This window comes from Littorina saxatilis, linkage group LG7 (genome assembly GCF_037325665.1).
Source record: "Littorina saxatilis isolate snail1 linkage group LG7, US_GU_Lsax_2.0, whole genome shotgun sequence".
NCBI classification, from domain to species: Eukaryota; Metazoa; Mollusca; class Gastropoda; order Littorinimorpha; family Littorinidae; genus Littorina; species Littorina saxatilis.
Window position 1 is genome coordinate 200,893 of NC_090251.1, and position 22,475 is coordinate 223,367.

Sequence of the window (22,475 nt, forward strand, 5' to 3'; positions counted from 1 at the left end):
AACCATGTACAACACAGTTAGACACACACACACAGTAGTTGATACCGTAACACAGCTCTGTTAGCGCCATGTGTAGTTTGTCCATCCTGTAACCATGGTAACAACACAGTTAGACACACACACAGTAGTTGATTCCGTAACACAGCTCTGTTAGCGCCATGTGTAGTTTGTCCATCCTGTAACCATGGTAACGACACAGTTAGACACACACACACAGTAGTTGATACCGTAACACAGCTCTGTTAGCGCCATGTGTAGTTTGTCCATCCTGTAACCACGGCAACAACACATTTGATCCACTTCACCAGATGAAACCATGGTAACAACAGCCTGGGAGTTCACCCAGCCAACATGACAAGATCACTACAGACTACAGGACATTTCATCCCAAATTCCAGACCACATAATATTACACAACCTCTATTTACTGTCTTGCAGTAGCCACATCACAACTCTGGTGTCAGTCTGGGGGAACAAATGTCAATTGCATTCCTGGAATCAGAGGTCCAGTGAGGGCAGCAATCTTAGGGTATAAGGCAGGTTTAAGCTTAGGGTATAAGGCAGGTTTAAGCTTAGGGTATAAGGCAGGTTTAAGCTTAGGGTATAAGGCAGGTTTAAGCTTAGGGTATAAGGCAGGTTTAAGCTTTGTTCATTTATGTAGTTTTGTTTATTTGTGGTTTGTATGTTAATAAAGAGATAGAAAACACAATATGAGTTCATTTAAATAACAAGAAGGGCAAAGCCCATACGACTCACATGCTTGACCTTGACCTTTACATGACCTTGACCTTCAGCTAAACCTAGCAATGACATCATACACTAAGAACTGCTTTACACATTTTTCCTACCAAAATACATGTGACCTTGACCCAAGGTCAAGGTCATCCAAGGTCATGCAACACAAAGCTGTTAATTCAAGACATAGGAAGTACAATGGTGCTTATTGGCTCTTTCTACCATGAGATATGGTCACTTTTAGTGGTTCACTACCTTATTTTGGTCACATTTCATAAGGGTCAAAGTGACCTTGACCTTGATCATATGTGACCAAATGTGTCTTATGATGAAAGCATAACATGTGCCCCACATAATTTTTTAGTTTGAAACAGTTATCTTCCATAGTTCAGGGTCAAGGTCACTTCAAAATATGTATACAATCCAACTTTGAAGAGCTCCTGTGACCTTGACCTTGAAGCAAGGTAAACCAAACTGGTATCAAAAGATGGGGCTTACTTTGCCCTATATATCATATATAGGTGAGGTATTCAATCTGAAAAACTTCAGAGAAAATGTGAACAATGTGAAAAATAGCTGTTTTTTAGACAACATTTATGGCCCCTGCGACCTTGACCTTGAAGCAAGGTCAAGATGCTATGTATGTTTTTTGGGGCCTTGTCATCATACACCATCTTGCCAAATTTGGTACTGATAGACTGAATAGTGTCCAAGAAATATCCAACGTTAAAGTTTTCCGGCCGGACGGCCGGCCGGACGGACGGACGACTCGGGTGAGTACAGACTCACTTTTGCTTCGCATGTGAGTCAAAAATTGACTTTACAAGAGCGTCGTAAAGTGTGCTATCGTTCAATTTGCGACAGACACGATTTTCCGGATTTTTGCATGCTGTGAGAGGGCCGTGCAATAACACGACAAAAAAATTTTTTTGCACTAGAAAACTAACTAATTCGTGTAAAAAGGTGTAAATGCAAGTTAATCCACCAACAATTTGATGGGAAGACGAAATTTCTGACTTTAGCAGACTGAAGAAAAAAGTCAATTTTTTCGAGACCCGTCTGTTGCTGAAAAATAGGTCATGACACCAAAACAAAGTTCTGAACTACTTTTGGCTATCAAACTATTTTCCTGCAAAAGCCTACAAATCAAACAAATCACAGATATTTCCATTTCAGGTTGGTTTAAATGGAAAATTTCCTAGATAAATTTTCATTTAATTAATATACTTACCCGAATCACATTAGCATTGAGTCACCTGAGATGCTTATCACTGAAAAACGCTTACCCGGCTAAAAATTTTAAAGGGAAGCAACCCCATCACCAAAACGAAAGTGAAAGTAGCTTTGGTAATGGGCCAGCACACTGGGAGTTACCTCCCATACGGGTGTGTGCCACGTCACTTCCTCTAGGAACACGTGCCTATTCTCATACGGCTTTAAAAAACTTAAAACCATACGCGGGGCAGGTGGGAGGGAATACAGTATGTGATTCGGGTAAGTATATTAATTAAATGAAAATTTATCTAGGAAATTTTCCATTAAATAACATATTCTTACTCCGAATCACATTAGCAGATAACATCAACAAGGCGGTGGGCTAGAAATGAATCAAAACTCACCATCAAGTTCTGGACAGGAACTGACCTGCTGCTATGAGAGCTGGAAGGCCTCTGGAGCCATCCTGTCGAAGAGCCGAGACGTCCCGAAGATAAAAGTTTATGAAAACATCTTCAGAACGCCAAAACGCAATTGTCAGCACCTCCTCTAGACATCTGGAGCGCAGTACTGCCAGAGAGGATGCCCACGCCCTCATTTCATGGGCTCGGGCCGAGTCAAGTGGCAAGGAGGGCATGACCCCCCCCCCTCTTTGTGCGACTCCACTCATAAGCTTGCTTAATGAGCGAGGACACCCACCGGGCCAACGATACCTTCGACAAATCTTACTCGCGCCTAGAAAAGGGCGAGATAAACAGCGACTTCTGAGAACTAGACCGAAACGGCTGAGTCCGGGCTAAGTACAGACGAAGAGCCCTCACAGGGCAATTGACCGAATCAAGGTCATCCGGGGCCAACGCGCTGATCAGAGCCTTGACTCTAACCAGCGGAGAGGCCTGCCCCGGAGACTGATTCTTGGCCAGGAAATCGGGCCGGAAACGCAAAGATGCGGAACCGTCCGACTAAAAGGAGATATCTCCAGGCTGACCCGACAGGGCGTGGACCTCGCTACCCCGTCGGGCCGTTGCCAACAAAAGAAGAACCAGCGCTTTGCGAGTGACATTGAACAGAATGGCCTCGCTCAAAGGCTCAAAATCCGCAGAACGTAGGAATTCCAGGATTAAAAACAAGTCCCACTTGGGAGCGGGCAAACGAGCTTTCGCTTCCTTAAGAGCAGCCCTTTTAATGACTGCAGCTATAACGCCCCCGACTCGAACAGACCGACCGATCTGCTTAAGAGTCGCCGAGATAGCGAAGCGCCGGACCCTCAACGAGGAGCCTGAGGCGCCCTGCGAAGACATGAAAGAGAGGCGGTTGGCGACCTGAATATAGCGCGGAGCCACCGAACTCACCCCTGTAGCTGAACACCAGGCAGTCCATGCCTTCCAGTGGGAAGCATAAACTGACGAGGTGGACGCTCTATGCGAGCGAGCCACTAAGTCCAGACGGATGGAAGCCATCAGGAGAGGCAAAGTGGAGCAAATCTGAGCTTGGAGCTTGTGCACCCTTCTCTGAGAAGGCTGGACAGTCCACGCGACCGTGTCGAAAGACATCCCCAGATAAGTGAATGTCTGTGACGGGGTCAGCTCCGACTTTCCCTGGTTGATCGAGAACCCCAACAAGTTGGATTCTCGAAGAACCATCAGGGTATCTTGCGAACAGCCGCTCTGGGACTGGTTCATGATGAATCAGTCGTCCAGATAAGCCCGCAGGCGGATACCCTAGGACCTCACCAGTGCACAGACCTGTCTCACCACCATGGTGAAAATCCAAGGTGCGAGGGACAGCCCGAAAGGGAGTGCGCGAAACTGGTAGATCTGATCTCCCCACCGGAAACAAAGCCATTTCCGGTCGGCTTCGTAGGCACAAAGGAAGAGGCTTGAGAAGCCGACGCCACCCACTGCTGAGCTGATTCCGGAACTGGACCAAAATGAAGCAGTAACGGAACAGGCACTGGCCGAATACCACTTCCCGCATGTGCTGGACGAACCAGCGAATGCGAAAGTTGGTAAGCCACTGACGGAGACTCGGCGAACCGGAAGGAAGAAACATCTTCCTGTGCCGGCCGGAAGTCCGCCATGGCCGAAGGAACGAACGGAGCGGAAGAGTCCGCAGCCACCACCCCTTCGGGGAAAAAACGAGACGCTACTTCCGCCGCGATGTCAAGAACAGACTTGAGCTTCGACGGAAACACGCCCCGAGACTCCTCGTTGACCACTCATGGAGCATCAGAATAGTCACACAAGGAACCATGACCAAAACCACCAGTTCCGGAAGCAGAAGCATGCCCTGGCAAACCGGAAACCGGAATGCCTGTGCACGAACATTATCCTGCAACCCAGAACCTTGTGAAGGTAAGGGTAGGCAGGACGACCATCCGTAAAAACCGGAGCTGGATGAGCTGACGTCACTCCCCCATCCGAGTGGAGTGATGCCTGCTCAAGCCTAGGCACTAAATGGCCGGAAGGCGTACGCTGGAATCCACGCTCTGAAATCCGGAAGGAAGCACCAGAAGAGGAAGCAGCGTGTCCGGCCGAAACCGGAAGTGTAGTCGACGAAACCGCGCAATGCGGAATTGAAGGCTGCACTGGTTGACTTCGTAATCCGAAAGGACCGGAAGTCAGTGAAAACTCCATACTGCCGCAGCCGCCGTAGCGTGCCTGCGTGGACGGATCATCACCTCCGGCGAGTGCCGGTAGTGCAGCCGACAGAACCGCGCAATGCGGAAGCGAAGGCTGCACTGAAACCAAAAACACCAGTTCCGGAAGCAGAAGCATGCCCTGGCCAACCGGAAACCGGAAATGCCTGTGCACGAACATCATCCTGCAGCCCAGAACCTTGTGAAGGTAAAGGGTAGGCAGGACGACTATCCGGAAAAACCGGAGCTGGATGAGCTGACGTCACTCCCCCATCAGAGTGGAGTGATGCCTGCTCAAGCCTAGGCACTAACAGGCCGGAAGGCGTACGCTGGAATCCACCCACTGGTATCCGGAAGGAAGCACCAGAAGAGGAAGCAGCGTGTCCGGCCGAAACCGGAAGTGTAGCCGTCGGAAACCGCGCAATGCGGAAGTGAAGGCTGCACTGGTTGACTTCGTGATCCGGAAGGACCGGAAGTCAGTGAATACTCCATCCTGCCGCAGCCGCCGTAGCGTGCCTGCGTGGACGGATCATCACTTCCGGCGAGTGCCGGTAGTGTAGCCGACGGAACCGCGCAATGCGGAAACGAAGGCTGCACTGGTTGACTTCGCGATCCGGAAGGACCGGAAGTCAGTGAATACTCCATCCTGCCGCGACCGCCGTAGCGTGCCGGAGCGGACGGATCATCACTTCCGGCAAGTGCCGGAAATGCGGCAGCCGAAACCGACTGCCGCCGCTGTTCGATCAAATCCGGGGCCTCGTAGGTTATCGCCGGAAATGAAAGATCAGCATGGTATCGGTCGTGACCCGAAGCGAAAGAGCTGTCTCCCGAGAGAGAACGTCCAGGCGCCTCACGAGGGCTATCGGACCAGCTCTGCTTACCAGCCGCAGCTGAAGAGGGAGGACGCTGCTCCAAACCGGAAATGGAAGGCAAAGACACGGAAGCCAACGCCCGGACGTCACTGCCAGATGCCGGAAACGCCAAACAACTGGCGACGGAACGCTGGAACTCTGCCTGCACCAAGCTGCGGATTTCTGGAACCAGTGTCTAAAACAGAAAGGAACCAACGCACCCTGCACAGGTGCTAACAACGAGGACGAAGTCTCCGTAGTAGAGAACCGGAGCAGACGTAACAGTAGCGCTACGCGCCGCAAAAGATAGCAGAAGTAGTAACAGCGCAAGGCGCCGAAATAGGTACAGACAACAAAGTGCTACGTTCTTGGTCTGTACAAGTAAAACTGCTTAAGAAGAAGCCTAAGGCTTAAATTTCCCCTTGGGGTCCGACTTGCCACAGCGCTTGTCTGAATCAGACATGCTGTCAAATCCATGTAAACAACACGAAAACATTTTACTGAACGTAAGTCTAAACGACTGAAAACTCAGTAAAAACACACACTTTCGCGTCAACAAATTACGATAGCTACACTTGCCTAACAAAAACAGAGGCACGTAGAGCTACAAACAAAGTCACACGAGCTAGTAAACTAACTCACACAACAAAATGGCGAAACACGCAAGTAACTGACACACAAGTCAACAACACGTGGCAACGCGAAAAATTTACTGACACGTAAGTCTAAACGACTGAAAACACAGTAAACACACACTCTTTCGCGTCGACAAAATACGATAGCTAAACTTGCCCCACAAAAACAGAGGCACGTAGAGCTACAAACAAAGTCACACGAGCTAGAAAACTAACTCACACAACAAAATGGCGAAACACGCAAGTCACTGACACGCCAGTCAACAACACGTGGCAACGCGAAAAAATTTACTGAAACGTAAGTCTAAACGACTGAAAACACAGTAAACACACACACTTTCGCGTCAACAAAATACTATAGCTACACTTGCCCAACACAGAAAGGGGCACGCACAGCTACGAGCAAAGTCATACGAGCTAGCTAACTAACTCACACAACAAAATGGCGAAACACGCAAGTCACTGACACACAAGTCCGCAAAAAACGGACAACGTACAGTAACGAAAACAGCGCAAACAACCAACAACAAACGGGAACGAGCTCACCAAACTGTAGGCAAGGCGAGCAGAAAAGCTGGGTAACGTGGCCGGCGGGTGTCACTCAAACACACAAGGTCAGCCACAGAGCGTCAAAAAGTGAACCGTCCTCTCCGAGGTGAAAAAGACGTATGAGAATAGGCACGTGTTCCTAGAGGAAGTGACGTGGCACACACCCGTATGGGAGGTAACTCCCAGTGTGCTGGCCCATTACCAAAGCTACTTTCACTTTCGTTTTGGTGATGGGGTTGCTTCCCTTTAAAATTTTTAGCCGGGTAAGCGTTTTTCAGTGATAAGCATCTCAGGTGACTCAATGCTAATGTGATTCGGAGTAAGAATATGTTATTTAATGACTTTGATATCCAATTGTGGAAGGTGGTTGTGTCGGTTGCAGAAATAACCCCGATAGTACAATTTGTTTAACCTCTGAGTCTCACTTCGTTTTGCCGCCATTGACTAATTTGCATATATTCCTACGCAAGCGCCATGTTAGTAGTTTCGAACACGAGGTACTTTCGAAGGGAGATAAGACTTGTTTACTTGCAAAAAAGTTTTAACTTCTGTCTGTCGCACACGATAGCACCAACAATAGCGCGATTGAGCGATCGCATTTTTTGGTTCGTTTCGGTTTATATGCTTAATAAATGCTTTTCTTCTTCTTTAAACCCGTTTGAAGTGATGGATTTCGTCCATCGGAACAACAATCACTTGCCGATGTTAAATGGCGGACCGATAACATGTCTTTTGGAAAAGTTTGATCGATCTTTCTGAAATGAAGAGAATCCGTCTGTCACCAACGGTAGCACCAACGATAGCGCGACTGTACAGTCGCATTTTTCGGTTCAGATGCTTAATGCACATGTTGTTGCATTTCCCAGTTTCATTAAGGCAAACAAAAAAATTCTACACTGCTTGCAACGTCATAATGGTAACCATTTCAATGTTTTTTTTGCAACTTCAATGGTGGTGGTGGTGGGTAGTGGGGGGGGGGGGGGGGGGGGGTGGGGGGGGGGGGGGGGGGCAAATATCATCAACATAAGCACTTACTTACAAAAATAACTGTTTTGTGTTCTTTGATGATAGTGCTAATGGAAAAAATTGTTCAAGCGACTCCATGTTAAATTTGATATGTTTGTGGAAATGTGAGATAAGCTGTGGAGTTACTGTGAAACCTGCCATAAATTTGATTTCTTTTCTCTTAATCTGTGAAAATGTATGTGTAAAGACCTCGTTAAGGTAATGACTCACCTGGTGAAAACCTCATTAACGTAATGCCTTAACTAGTAAAGACCTTCTTAAGGTAATGACTCACCTGGTGAAAACCTCATTAAGGTAATGCCTCAACTAGCAAAGACCTCGTTAAGGTAATGACTAGTAAAGACCTCGTTAAGGTAATGACTAGTAAAGACCTTGTTAAAGTAATGACTAGTAAAGACCTTGTTAAAGTAATGACCAGTAAAGACCTTGTTAAAGTAATGACTAGTAAAGACCTTTTTAAAGTAATGACTAGTAAAGACCTTGTTAAAGTAATGACTAGTAAAGACCTTGTTAAAGTAATGACTAGTAAAGACCTCGTTAAGGTAATGACTAGTAAAGACCTTGTTAAAGTAATGACTAGTAAAGACCTCGTTAAGGTAATCAGGGCCTCACATCCATGAGAGGTAGCATAGGACAAATGTCCTGGCCAATGTAAAAGTGATAGGACATTTGTCCTGAACAAAAACAAATCAATAGGACATTTTTTTCCCGTAACAAAACGTAAATATAATTAAACTTGAATAGTTTCTTGGCACGAGGGTAAAAGAACAAAAATACTTTTCTTGGCAAAAAGGTAACAGAAAATGATAAATTACATCGAGTCAGTGCAGTGTTTCTGTCTCTGAACTTCAACTACTGTGCTGGTTCCTTTCTTTTGCTATTTAAAGAGCATTCGCTTCCTCGTGGATGCCCACTTTTCAACAACCTTCACCACCCACTGTGACTTGTGAATGTCATCCTTTGGCCCCTCCAGGTACACACGCATCAAGCTTGAGACGAAGTTACGTGTGGGGGTGAGGGAGGGGGTAGTGTCTTTCTTCGGCTCCGATGTTTGACTATCGTGATCGACATTCTCACCTGGGCGATCGGGCTCTAACTGCTCTGGGGCTGGAGGAAGCTCAGTTTCCGTGCTACATGTACTGACAGATGATGAGGGAAGGGACTTGAAGTGTAATTTCTTCTGTTCCTTTTCTGGGATCAGTGTTCGTTTAGGCGGCATGTTTGTTATTTTCGGGGAAAGCGCGAAGGGAGGCAACTCTCAACTGGCTTCGAGCATTCCGAGTTGCGAGCCTTGGAAACTCTTTGGTACTAGAGGCACAAAGTGTCTAATTTCGTCTGCTACACATCGCTTCGCAATACATCGATAAATTAGCATTCAAACTACTGTAAATTGAGAAGTACTGACCATGTCCGGATCAAATGATAGAATAATCGGACATTGACCACTTTGTGACAAAAACAATGGGACATTTGTCCTCCTGCATGAAAAATGTATAGGACATTTGAAAAAAATATCCTCATATGTCCGATGTCCGACGTGGATGTGAGGCCCTGGGTAATGACTAGTAAAGACCTTGTTAAGGTAATGACTAGTAAAGACCTTGTTAAAGTAATGACTAGTAAAGACCTTGTTAAAGTAATGACTAGTAAAGACCTTGTTAAAGTAATGACTAGTAAAGACCTTGTTAAAGTAATGACTAGTAAAGACCTTGTTAAAGTAATGACTAGTAAAGACCTTGTTAAAGTAATGACTAGTAAAGACCTCGTTAAGGTAATGACTCACCTGGTGAAAACCTCATTAAGGTAATGCCTTAACTAGTGAAGACCTTGTTAAGGTAATGACTCACCTGGTGAAAACCTAATTAAGGTAATGCCTCAACTAGTGAAAACCTCATTGAGAGAATGCCTTAACCAGTGAAGACCTCGTTAAGGTAATGCCTCAACTAGTAAAGACCTTGTTAAAGTAATGACTAGTGAAGACCTCGTTAAGGTAATGACTTACCTGGTGAAGACCTCATTAAGGTAATGCCTTAACTAGTGAAAACCTCATTTAGGTAATGCCTCAACTAGTGAAGACCTCGTTAAGGTAATGACTCACCTGGTGAAAACCTCATTAAGGTAATGACTAGTAAAGACCTTGTTAAAGTAATGACTAGTAAAGACCTTGTTAAAGTAATGACTAGTAAAGACCTTGTTAAAGTAATGACTAGTAAAGACCATGTTAAAGTAATGACTAGTGAAAACCTTGTTAAGGTAAAGACTCACCTGGTGAAGACCTCATTAAGGTAATACCTCAAGTAGTAAAGACCTTGTTAAAGTAATGACTAGTGAAAACCTCGTTAAGGTAAAGACTCACCTGGTGAAGACCTCGTTAAGGTAATGCCTCAAGTAGTAAAGACCTTGTTAAAGTAATGACTAGTGAAAACCTCGTTAAGGTAAAGACTCACCTGGTGAAAACCTCATTAAGGTAATGCCTCAAGTAGTAAAGACCTTGTTAAAGTAATGACTAGTGAAAACCTCGTTAAGGTAAAGACTCACCTGGTGAAGACCTCATTAAGGTAATGCCTCAAGTAGTAAAGACCTTGTTAAAGTAATGACTAGTGAAAACCTCGTTAAGGTAAAGACTCACCTGGTGAAGACCTCATTAAGGTAATGCCTCAAGTAGTAAAGACCTTGTTAAAGTAATGACTAGTGAAAACCTTGTTAAGGTAAAGACTCACCTGGTGAAGACCTCGTTAAGGTAATGACTCACCTGGTGAAAACCTCTCTGTTTTTGCGCACACTCTCCTGTCCCGGTTTCTCTGGCTCTTTCTTCTCCTTCTCCTTTTCCTTCTTCTTCTTCTTCTGCACCTGGGCAAGGATGATGGCCGCACTGTGCTTGGGTAAGAGCTACACAACACACACAGGTACTCATCATTACACAAAACACACACAGGTACACATCATTACAAAACACACACAGGAACACATCATTACACAAAACACACACAGGTACACAGCATTACACAAAACACACACAGGTACACATCATTACAAAACACACACAGGAACACATCATTACACAACACACACACAGGAACACATCATTACACAAAACACACACAGGTACACATCATTACACAAAACACACACAGGTACACATCATTACACAAAACACACACAGGTACACATCATTACAAAACACACACAGGAACACATCATTACACAACACACGCAGGTACACAGCATTACACAACACACACACAGGTACACATCATTACACAACATGTGTGTACCTGTGTGTTTTATATACCTATGTTCTATGTGTACCTGTCAACCTGTATGTACGTGTTTTTTGTGTGTGTCTGTGTGTTTTGTGTACCTCTATTGTGTTTACCTGTATGTACGTGTTCTGTGTAAACCTGTGTTTTGTGTGCACCTGTGTTGTGTGCATCTGTGTGTTGGGTGTACCTGTGTGTTGTTTTGTATGCACATGTGTGTTCTGTGTGTACCTGTGTATACCTGTGTTTTGTGTGTACTTGTGTTAAGTGTACCTGTGTGTTTTGTGTACCTGTGTGTTGTGTTGTGTTTAACCGTGAGTTGTGTGTATCTGTATATTGCGTGTACCTGTGTGTTGTGTTTGTTTGTTTGTTTGCTTAACGCCCAACCGACCACGAAGGGCCATATCAGGGCGGTGCTGCTTTGACATATAACGTCTTTCTTTATTTGGTGTTTAACGTCGTTTTCAACCACGAAGGTTATATCGTGACGGGGAAAGGTGGGATAGAGCCACTTGTCAATTGTTTCTTGTTCACAAAAGCACTAATCAAAAATTTGCTCCAGGGGCTTGCAACGTAGTACAATGTATTACCTTACAGGGAGAATGCAAGTTTCCAGTAGAAAGGACTTAACGTTTCTTACATACTGCTTGACTAAAATCTTTACAAAAATTGACTATATTCCATACAAAAAACACTTAACAAGGGTAAAAAGAGAAACAGAATCCGTTAGTCGCCTCTTACAACATGCTGGGGAGCATCGGGTAAATTCTTCCCCCTAACCCGCAGGGGGTACATATAACGTGCACCACACACAAGACAAGTCGCAGCACAGGCTGCATGTCTCACCCAGTCACATTATTCTGACACCGGACCAACCAGTCCTAGCACTAACCCCATAATGCCAGACGCCAGGCGGAGCAGCCACTAGATTGCCAATTTTAAAGTCTTAGGTATGACCCGGCCGGGCTTCGAACCCACGACCTCCCGATCACAGGGCGGACGCCTTACCACTAGGCCAACCGTGCCGGTTGTGTTGTGCTGTGTGTACCCGTGTGTTGTGTGTATCTGTATATTGCGTGTACCTGTGTGTTGTGTTGTGTGTACCTGTGTGTCAGGTGTGTTGTGTGTTACCTTGTAGCTCAGCATGCACTGTTCCTCACAGATGGCAGTGATAACCTGGTTGACCTCCTCCGACATCTCTCTCAGGAACCAGTGGGCGTACTGGACGCTGGTAGTGCCGATAGAGTGCCGCTGTAACACATACATGTTGGTCTATCACTATGGTACAGACAGGTACATGTTGGTCTATCACTATGGTACAGACAGGTACATGTTGGTCTATCACTATGGTACAGACAGGTACATGTTGGTCTATCACTATCCTACAGACAGGTACATGTTGGTCTATCACTATGGTACAGACAGGTACATGTTGGTCTATCACTATGGTACAGACAGGTACATGTTGGTCTATCACTATGGTACAGACAGGTACATGTTGGTCTATCACTATGGTACAGACAGGTACATGTTGGTCTATCACTATCCTACAGACAGGTACATGTTGGTCTATCACTATGGTACAGACAGGTACATGTTGGTCTATCACTATGGTACAGACAGGTACATGTTGGTCTATCACTATCCTACAGACAGGTACATGTTGGTCTATCACTATGGTACAGACAGGTACATGTTGGTCTATCACTATCCTACAGACAGGTACATGTTGGTCTATCACTATCCTACAGACAGGTACATGTTGGTCTATCACTATGGTACAGACAGGTACATGTTGGTCTATCACTATCCTACAGACAGGTACATGTTGGTCTATCACTATCCTACAGACAGGTACATGTTGGTCTATCACTATGGTACAGACAGGTACATGTTGGTCTATCACTATCCTACAGACAGGTACATGTTGGTCTATCACTATCCTACAGACAGGTACATGTTGGTCTATCACTATGGTACAGACAGGTACATGTTGGTCTATCACTATCCTACAGACAGGTACATGTTGGTCTATCACTATGGTACAGACAGGTACATGTTGGTCTATCACTATCCTACAGACAGGTACATGTTGGTCTATCACTATCCTACAGACAGGTACATGTTGGTCTATCACTATGGTACAGACAGGTACATGTTGGTCTATCACTATCCTACAGACAGGTACATGTTGGTCTATCACTATCCTACAGACAGGTACATGTTGGTCTATCACTATCCTACAGACAGGTACATGTTGGTCTATCACTATCCTACAGACAGGTACATGTTGGTCTATCACTATGGTACAGACAGGTACATGTTGGTCTATCACTATGGTACAGACAGGTACATGTTGGTCTATCACTATGGTACAGACAGGTACATGTTGGTCTATCACTATGGTACAGACAGGTACATGTTGGTCTATCACTATCCTACAGACAGGTACATGTTGGTCTATCGCTATGGTACAGACAGGTACATGTTGGTCTATCACTATGGTACAGACAGGTACATGTTGGTCTATCACTATCCTACAGACAGGTACATGTTGGTCTATCACTATCGTACAGACAGGTACATGTTGGTCTATCACTATCATACAGACAGGTACATGTTGGTCTATCACTATCCTACAGACAGGTACATGTTGGTCTATCACTATCCTACAGACAGGTACCTGTTGGTCTATCACTATGGTACAGACAGGTACATGTTGGTCTATCACTATGGTACAGACAGGTACATGTTGGTCTATCACTATCCTACAGACAGGTACATGTTGGTCTATCACTATCCTACAGACAGGTACATGTTGGTCTATCACTATCCTACAGACAGGTACATGTTGGTCTATCACTATGGTACAGACAGGTACATGTTGGTCTATCACTATCCTACAGACAGGTACATGTTGGTCTATCACTATCCTACAGACAGGTACATGTTGGTCTATCACTATCCTACAGACAGGTACATGTTGGTCTATCACTATCCTACAGACAGGTACATGTTGGTCTATCACTATCCTACAGACAGGTACATGTTGGTCTATCACTATCCTACAGACAGGTACATGTTGGTCTATCACTATCCTACAGACAGTTACATGTTGGTCTATCACTATCCTACAGACAGGTACATGTTGGTCTATCACTATCCTACAGACAGGTACATGTTGGTCTATCACTATCCTACAGACAGGTACATGTTGGTCTATCACTATCCTACAGACAGTTACATGTTGGTCTATCACTATCCTACAGACAGGTACATGTTGGTCTATCGCTATGGTACAGACAGGTACATGTTGGTCTATCACTATCCTACAGACAGGTACATGTTGGTCTATCACTATGGTACAGACAGGTACATGTTGGTCTATCACTATCGTACAGACAGGTACATGTTGGTCTATAACTATCCTACAGACAGGTACATGTTGGTCTATCACTATCCTACAGACAGGTACATGTTGGTCTATCACTATGGTACAGACAGGTACATGTTGGTCTATCACTATCCTACAGACAGGTACATGTTGGTCTATCACTATCCTACAGACAGGTACATGTTGGTCTATCGCTATGGTACAGACAGGTACATGTTGGTCTATCACTATGGTACAGACAGGTACATGTTGGTCTATCACTATCCTACAGACAGGTACATGTTGGTCTATCGCTATGGTACAGACAGGTACATGTTGGTCTATCACTATGGTACAGACAGGTACATGTTGGTCTATCACTATCCTACAGACAGGTACATGTTGGTCTATCACTATCGTACAGACAGGTACATGTTGGTCTATCACTATCGTACAGACAGGTACATGTTGGTCTATCACTATCCTACAGACAGGTACATGTTGGTCTATCACTATCCTACAGACAGGTACCTGTTGGTCTATCACTATGGTACAGACAGGTACATGTTGGTCTATCACTATGGTACAGACAGGTACATGTTGGTCTATCACTATCCTACAGACAGGTACATGTTGGTCTATCACTATCCTACAGACAGGTACATGTTGGTCTATCACTATCCTACAGACAGGTACATGTTGGTCTATCACTATGGTACAGACAGGTACATGTTGGTCTATCACTATCCTACAGACAGGTACATGTTGGTCTATCACTATCCTACAGACAGGTACATGTTGGTCTATCACTATCCTACAGACAGGTACATGTTGGTCTATCACTATCCTACAGACAGGTACATGTTGGTCTATCACTATCCTACAGACAGGTACATGTTGGTCTATCACTATCCTACAGACAGGTACATGTTGGTCTATCACTATCCTACAGACAGGTACATGTTGGTCTATCACTATCCTACAGACAGGTACATGTTGGTCTATCACTATCCTACAGACAGGTACATGTTGGTCTATCACTATCCTACAGACAGGTACATGTTGGTCTATCACTATCCTACAGACAGGTACATGTTGGTCTATCACTATCCTACAGACAGGTACATGTTGGTCTATCGCTATGGTACAGACAGGTACATGTTGGTCTATCACTATCCTACAGACAGGTACATGTTGGTCTATCACTATGGTACAGACAGGTACATGTTGGTCTATCACTATCGTACAGACAGGTACATGTTGGTCTATCACTATCCTACAGACAGGTACATGTTGGTCTATCACTATCCTACAGACAGGTACATGTTGGTCTATCACTATGGTACAGACAGGTACATGTTGGTCTATCACTATCCTACAGACAGGTACATGTTGGTCTATCACTATCCTACAGACAGGTACATGTTGGTCTATCACTATGGTACAGACAGGTACATGTTGGTCTATCACTATCCTACAGACAGGTACATGTTGGTCTATCACTATCCTACAGACAGGTACATGTTGGTCTATCACTATGGTACAGACAGGTACATGTTGGTCTATCACTATCCTACAGACAGGTACATGTTGGTCTATCACTATCCTACAGACAGGTACATGTTGGTCTATCACTATGGTACAGACAGGTACATGTTGGTCTATCACTATCCTACAGACAGGTACATGTTGGTCTATCACTATCCTACAGACAGGTACATGTTGGTCTATCACTATGGTACAGACAGGTACATGTTGGTCTATCACTATCCTACAGACAGGTACATGTTGGTCTATCACTATCCTACAGACAGGTACATGTTGGTCTATCACTATGGTACAGACAGGTACATGTTGGTCTATCACTATCCTACAGACAGGTACATGTTGGTCTATCACTATCCTACAGACAGGTACATGTTGGTCTATCGCTATGGTACAGACAGGTACATGTTGGTCTATCACTATCCTACAGACAGGTACATGTTGGTCTATCACTATCCTACAGACAGGTACATGTTGGTCTATCACTATGGTACAGACAGGTACATGTTGGTCTATCACTATCCTACAGACAGGTACATGTTGGTCTATCACTATGGTACAGACAGGTACATGTTGGTCTATCACTATCCTACAGACAGGTACATGTTGGTCTATCACTATCCTACAGACAGGTACATGTTGGTCTATCACTATCCTACAGACAGGTACATGTTGGTCTATCACTATGGTACAGACAGGTACATGTTGGTCTATCACTATCCTACAGACAGGTACATGTTGGTCTATCACTATGGTACAGACAGGTACATGTTGGTCTATCACTATCCTACAGACAGGTACATGTTGGTCTATCGCTATGGTACAGACAGGTACATGTTGGTCTATCACTATCCTACAGACAGGTACATGTTGGTCTATCACTATCCTACAGACAGGTACATGTTGGTCTATCACTATGGTACAGACAGGTACATGTTGGTCTATCACTATCCTACAGACAGGTACATGTTGGTCTATCGCTATGGTACAGACAGGTACATGTTGGTCTATCACTATCCTACAGACAGGTACATGTTGGTCTATCGCTATGGTACAGACAGGTACATGTTGGTCTATCACTATCCTACAGACAGGTACATGTTGGTCTATCACTATCCTACAGACAGGTACATGTTGGTCTATCGCTATGGTACAGACAGGTACATGTTGGTCTATCACTATCCTACAGACAGGTACATGTTGGTCTATCACTATCCTACAGACAGGTACATGTTGGTCTATCGCTATGGTACAGACAGGTACATGTTGGTCTATCACTATCCTACAGACAGGTACATGTTGGTCTATCGCTATGGTACAGACAGGTACATGTTGGTCTATCACTATGGTACAGACAGGTACATGTTGGTCTATCGCTATGGTACAGACAGGTACATGTTGGTCTATCACTATCCTACAGACAGGTACATGTTGGTCTATCACTATCCTACAGACAGGTACATGTTGGTCTATCGCTATGGTACAGACAGGTACATGTTGGTCTATCACTATCCTACAGACAGGTACATGTTGGTCTATCACTATCCTACAGACAGGTACATGTTGGTCTATCGCTATGGTACAGACAGGTACATGTTGGTCTATCACTATCCTACAGACAGGTACATGTTGGTCTATCACTATGGTACAGACAGGTACATGTTGGTCTATCACTATGGTACAGACAGGTACATGTTGGTCTATCACTATCCTACAGACAGGTACATGTTGGTCTATCACTATGGTACAGACAGGTACATGTTGGTCTATCACTATCCTACAGACAGGTACATGTTGGTCTATCACTATCCTACAGACAGGTACATGTTGGTCTATCACTATGGTACAGACAGGTACATGTTGGTCTATCACTATCCTACAGACAGGTACATGTTGGTCTATCACTATGGTACAGACAGGTACATGTTGGTCTATCGCTATGGTACAGACAGGTACATGTTGGTCTATCACTATCCTACAGACAGGTACATGTTGGTCTATCACTATGGTACAGACAGGTACATGTTGGTCTATCACTATCCTACAGACAGGTACATGTTGGTCTATCACTATCCTACAGACAGGTACATGTTGGTCTATCACTATGGTACAGACAGGTTATCGAACTCACAACGCACGTGTTCGATGGTATGGGTTTATTAGCAAGCGGCCATGACAGAGAGAGAGCAAGGGAAGCAATCCCATTAGCAAGACATTGGTTATTTCCCTTATACCATACTGACATCTCCCCCTTTTTTCTGAGAAATGAAAATTTCTGAAACATTAAAACAATTCTAATAACCAAACAAAACATTAATTGCTTCTCATTTTCAAAAGGAATAAACTACAGAGTTTCTCCTTGCGTTTACACAGACAACGTCTACCTCAAGTCGAAAATTCTATGAGAAAAATCCATTTAAGAGAGTATACTGCTTTATGAAAATCATAAGCAACCTAGAAAGGTTTTCTAGAACACTTTCACTCACTACTAAAACAATGGAATAATAAAATCTTACGTATTACGTAAACTATTCTTCACATTATTCTCAGTTTGCTTTCGAATGAAGAACTAAAAAGAAACATTGTAAACCTAGGAATACTATCCTGTGTTTAGAGTCATATTTGGTTTCAACCGAACATAGGCACATGACATTGAAATTTAAAATTCCAAAAACTGAACTATAATGTTTTTGAGTCAAAAGTTTCTCTCAACCAAACTAAAATCAACCAGAACGCTGCTGTAAATAGCACATGACTGTTCTTCACTGCCTAGAAGATCAGAAATTTAACAATTATGTTCAGTGTTCTTCAATGTATCTTGCTGGCTGCTTTAAGATGCGACCATAGCGCGAAACGTTCTGCACTGGGGGTTGGGGGGTAGGGTTTTCAGTTCCTGTGAGAGTCTCCTGTTCTTGGGTCTCAGTCTCTTCTGGCAGGTCTGTCTCGGGGTCTGGGGGAATGGTATATATAGTCTGAGGCACTTTCTGCATATTCTTCCTGTTGCGTCTGAGGACACCACGGGGAGACTGGATGAAGTAGGACCTTCCGCTGGCATCGGCTGGAGACAGAACTTGGCCAAAGTCTTTCCATTTGCCTTTCTCGTTGTCTGTCTTCATGAGTACTGTGTCGTTAGGCTGGAGCTGGGGAAGGGGACGTACACCGTGCCGTTCATCGTAGTACTTTTTGTAGTCCTGCTTGGTGTGACTATCAGCCAGACGAATGTCTTTGTCGTTGTGTTGTACTGGCTGCAGTCGGCTGGGCAGGACTGGAACCTTCGTCTTCAGCTGGCGTCCAATCAACATGACGGATGGACTGAGTCCTGTTGCTGAGTGTGGTGTAGATCTGTACATCATCAAAGCTACATCCGGCTCTGTCTGGGCGAGAATCTTCTTCGCAGTTTTCACGCCTGACTCTGCCTGGCCATTAGCTTGGGGGAAATGGGGACTTGATGTATGGTGATCGAAGCCGTATTCTCTGGCGAATACAGCAAAGTCTCTTGAGGAAAAGGGGCTACCATTGTCACTCACAAGTATGTCTGGTATGCCGTGGGTGGAAAATATCTGCTTGAAACGTGGGATCACTGCTGAGCTTGACAGAGAGGTCACTTGTTTGATCTCGATCCAGCGTGAATAATAGTCTGTAACAACCAAATAGTCTTTGTTTCTGAATGATGCAAAATCTGCACCAATCTGTGACCAGGGTCGTGATGGTAGCTCTGTCGGACGCAGTGGCTCGTGTCGCTGTGCTGGTCGATTCTCACGACAAGTGGAGCAGTTTTCCACTAATTGCGTCAGTTCAGCTCTTAGGCCTGGCCAAAATACTGTTAGTTTGGCAAACTCCAGGCATTTTTCTATACCCTGATGACTCTCATGAAGTTTGTTTTTCACTTCTTGTCGTTGACTGACAGGGATCACTACTCTGTCTCTGAATACGACAAGACCGTTCACAACTGATAGGTCATCTTTCACCTTGTGGTATGGTTTGAGTGATGAGGGAATCTGATTTGGCCATCCCTCATGACAGTACTTGATCACTGCTTGGAGATCATCGTCTGCTTCAGTTGCGGCTTTGAGTGACTGAAGTCTGTGGTCTCTTATTCGCCATGACGACTGAACAAAGTCAATGTAGTCGTCCACGTCGTCTGCCCGGTCGACATCACTCTCTGTGTAGGCCAGAGGACTGCGGCTGAGACAGTCAGCAATGACTAGCTGCTTACCTGGAACATGCCGGACCTCTGCGTTAAATCGTGCCATTCTCAGGAGTAGGCGCAGACATCTTGGTGGTGCTTGGTCCAAATCTTTGGTAGACATGAGCGGTACGAGAGGTTTGTGATCAGTCAAAAGTTGAAATGACTCCAGACCTACAAGATATTTGTAGAACTTCTCACACGCCCAAACGCTCGCCAAGCATTCCTTCTCAATTTGACTGTAGCGCTGTTCTGCTGGGGTCATTGTTCTGGACGCAAATGCAATTGGCTCAAGGTCACCGCTGTCATTTTGCTGTAAGAGCACAGCACCGAGGCCAAAACTGCTTGCGTCAGCACTTACAACAGTCTGTCGATCCACACTGTAGAACAGGAGCGAGGGTAGATTAACGATGATCAGCTTCACCTTCTCGAAGGCTTCCCTCTGTGCGCTGTCCCATCTCCACTGAACGTCCTTCCGAAGTAGGTCTGTCATCGGCTTCATTGTCGTCGACAGGTCTTTGGTGAATCGACCAAGGTAGTTGATCATGCCAATTACGCGTTTCAGTTCAGTCACGTTCTTTGGTGGCTCTAACTTTGTTATAGCGTCCACTTTCCCTGGGTCGGGTCGTATGCCGTCACTGCTGATTCTGTGTCCAAAGAACGCTACCTCTGACTTACTGAAGTGACACTTGTCACGATTCAGCTTCAAGCCTGACGCCTCGATTCGCTTCAGCGCCTGCGACAGTCTCTCGTCGTGCTCTTTTTGTGTTTCCCCGTGAATGAGAATGTCGTCCATGATGACCTCACACCCTCTGAGTCCATTCATCGTCTCCGACATCTTGCGCTGGAACTCCTCTGGTCCAACGTTGATGCCCATGGGTAACCGGAGAAAACAGTACCGACCGAAGCTGGTGATGAATGTCGTGAGGTGAGCACTGTCTTTGTCAAGCGGCACCTGCCAGAATCCACTTGAAACATCTAAAGTGGTGAACACTTTGGAGTTCTTCAGTTGTGGCGCAATATCCTCCAGATTTGGCAGCATAAGATGTGGCCGCTTGATGTTTTTGTTTAGTTTCTTGTAGTCCACACATATTCTTATTTTGCCTCCTTTCTTCCGGACTGGGACGATCGGCGCACAGTAGTCGGTCGCTTCTGTCACCTTCTTGATGACCCCATCCCTCTCCATCTTGTCAAGCTGCTCCTTGACTTGTTTCTGGATAGGGAAAGGTACTCGACGCGCTGTTGACACACTGTATGGCTTTGAACCCTCCTTCAAAATCAGCTTTACCGGCTCAGTCTTCAAAAGTCCTGTGGATCCGAAGACCCTCGAGTCAATGTCCTCTAGTCTCTTTACGAGTCCCATCTTCTCACTTACTGCTCTGCCAAGCAGATTTGTACCTGCAGTATTCGGTACAACCACTACTCTGAAGCGGTACGTGACTTTCTTTCTTGTTGTCTCAGCGATGAATTCACCAACTGTGTCGACTCTTCCTCCAGGTGATCTCAGGCAGCTCTTGGAGGGCTTCAGGTTAGGTGGATTCACAAATTCTTTGTAGTCACACTCTCTGAGGACAGTCACATCGGCGCCGGTATCGACTTTAAAGTTGACTTTCTTCCCGTAGAAGTCTAGGTTTACTGTCCATGCTTCACGTTGTTCTTTGACATCTACTGTAGCTGCGTCAAGCCAGTACTCATCATCAGAATCACTGACTAAGTCCACTTTCGCAGCTCGTTTTTTACAGACTCGAGCAAAGTGATTTCTGCCTGAACAACATCTACAACGCTGACCTACTGCCGGACACTTTTTGTCTTGGTGTTCGAACCCGCACTTGGTACAGCTGTCTTTATTTCGAACAACTGATGGGCTGTCATGTCTCTTTGGCCTGTGACCTCCACGACCACGCGCTCTCCCACGAGAAGCAACTGCGCTCTGATCTCGCCTATAATGACTAGCTCCATCTATGTCTAGTTTCTCTAGTTTCTGTGACTGTTCTTTCATTTGTTCTTTCAGCTGTTCTTGCTGTCGTGCCATAGTGATGGCTCTCTCTAGGGTTAGATCATTCTGCAGCTGCAGTTTTTCCTTCAGTCTCTGGTCTCTTAACCCTATCACCAGGCGATCCCTGACTTGATCTTCTGTGTCTGCATAGTGGCAGTGGACCACGAGTGACTGCAAGGCCCTCACAAATTCCTCCACTGTCTCACCACTATTCTGAACTCGGCTGTTAAACAGGCTACGATCGTGAATCAAGTTGCGTTTTGGCAGGAAATATTCTGAGAACTTTTTCACTAGCAAGTCAAAATCAGTGTCTTCTTCTTCTTCCTCCCACTTGAATGTTTTCAGTATCTGAACAGCTTGTTGCGTTCCCATGGAGTAAAGAAGAGAATCTCTCTGCACATCGCCATCTTCTTTGTGAAGTTTAGTTGCTCTTCTGAATCTTGAATATTCTTCAATCCACCCTCCC

At 45.1% G+C, this 22,475-nt stretch overlaps 1 protein-coding gene across 4 annotated transcripts in view; it reads right to left on the reverse strand.

Annotated features, from left to right (window-relative positions):
* LOC138970410 (membrane-associated protein Hem-like) overlaps positions 1-12,221 on the reverse strand; it is a 92,085-nt gene extending 79,864 nt beyond the window's left edge. For 2 of the 4 annotated variants that reach the window (XM_070342856.1, XM_070342854.1), the window contains exons 1-2: positions 12,041-12,221; positions 10,402-10,538 (exon numbers count right to left, since the gene is read on the reverse strand). In XM_070342856.1, coding sequence (XP_070198957.1) covers positions 10,402-10,538; positions 12,041-12,175 — 272 coding nt within the window. In that variant the 5' untranslated portion in view covers positions 12,176-12,221. The remainder of the gene's footprint in view (positions 1-10,401; positions 10,539-12,040) is intronic. The other 2 variants (XM_070342857.1, XM_070342855.1) reach the window with 1 other exon arrangement.
* Positions 12,222-22,475: the final 10,254 nt, after the last annotated feature.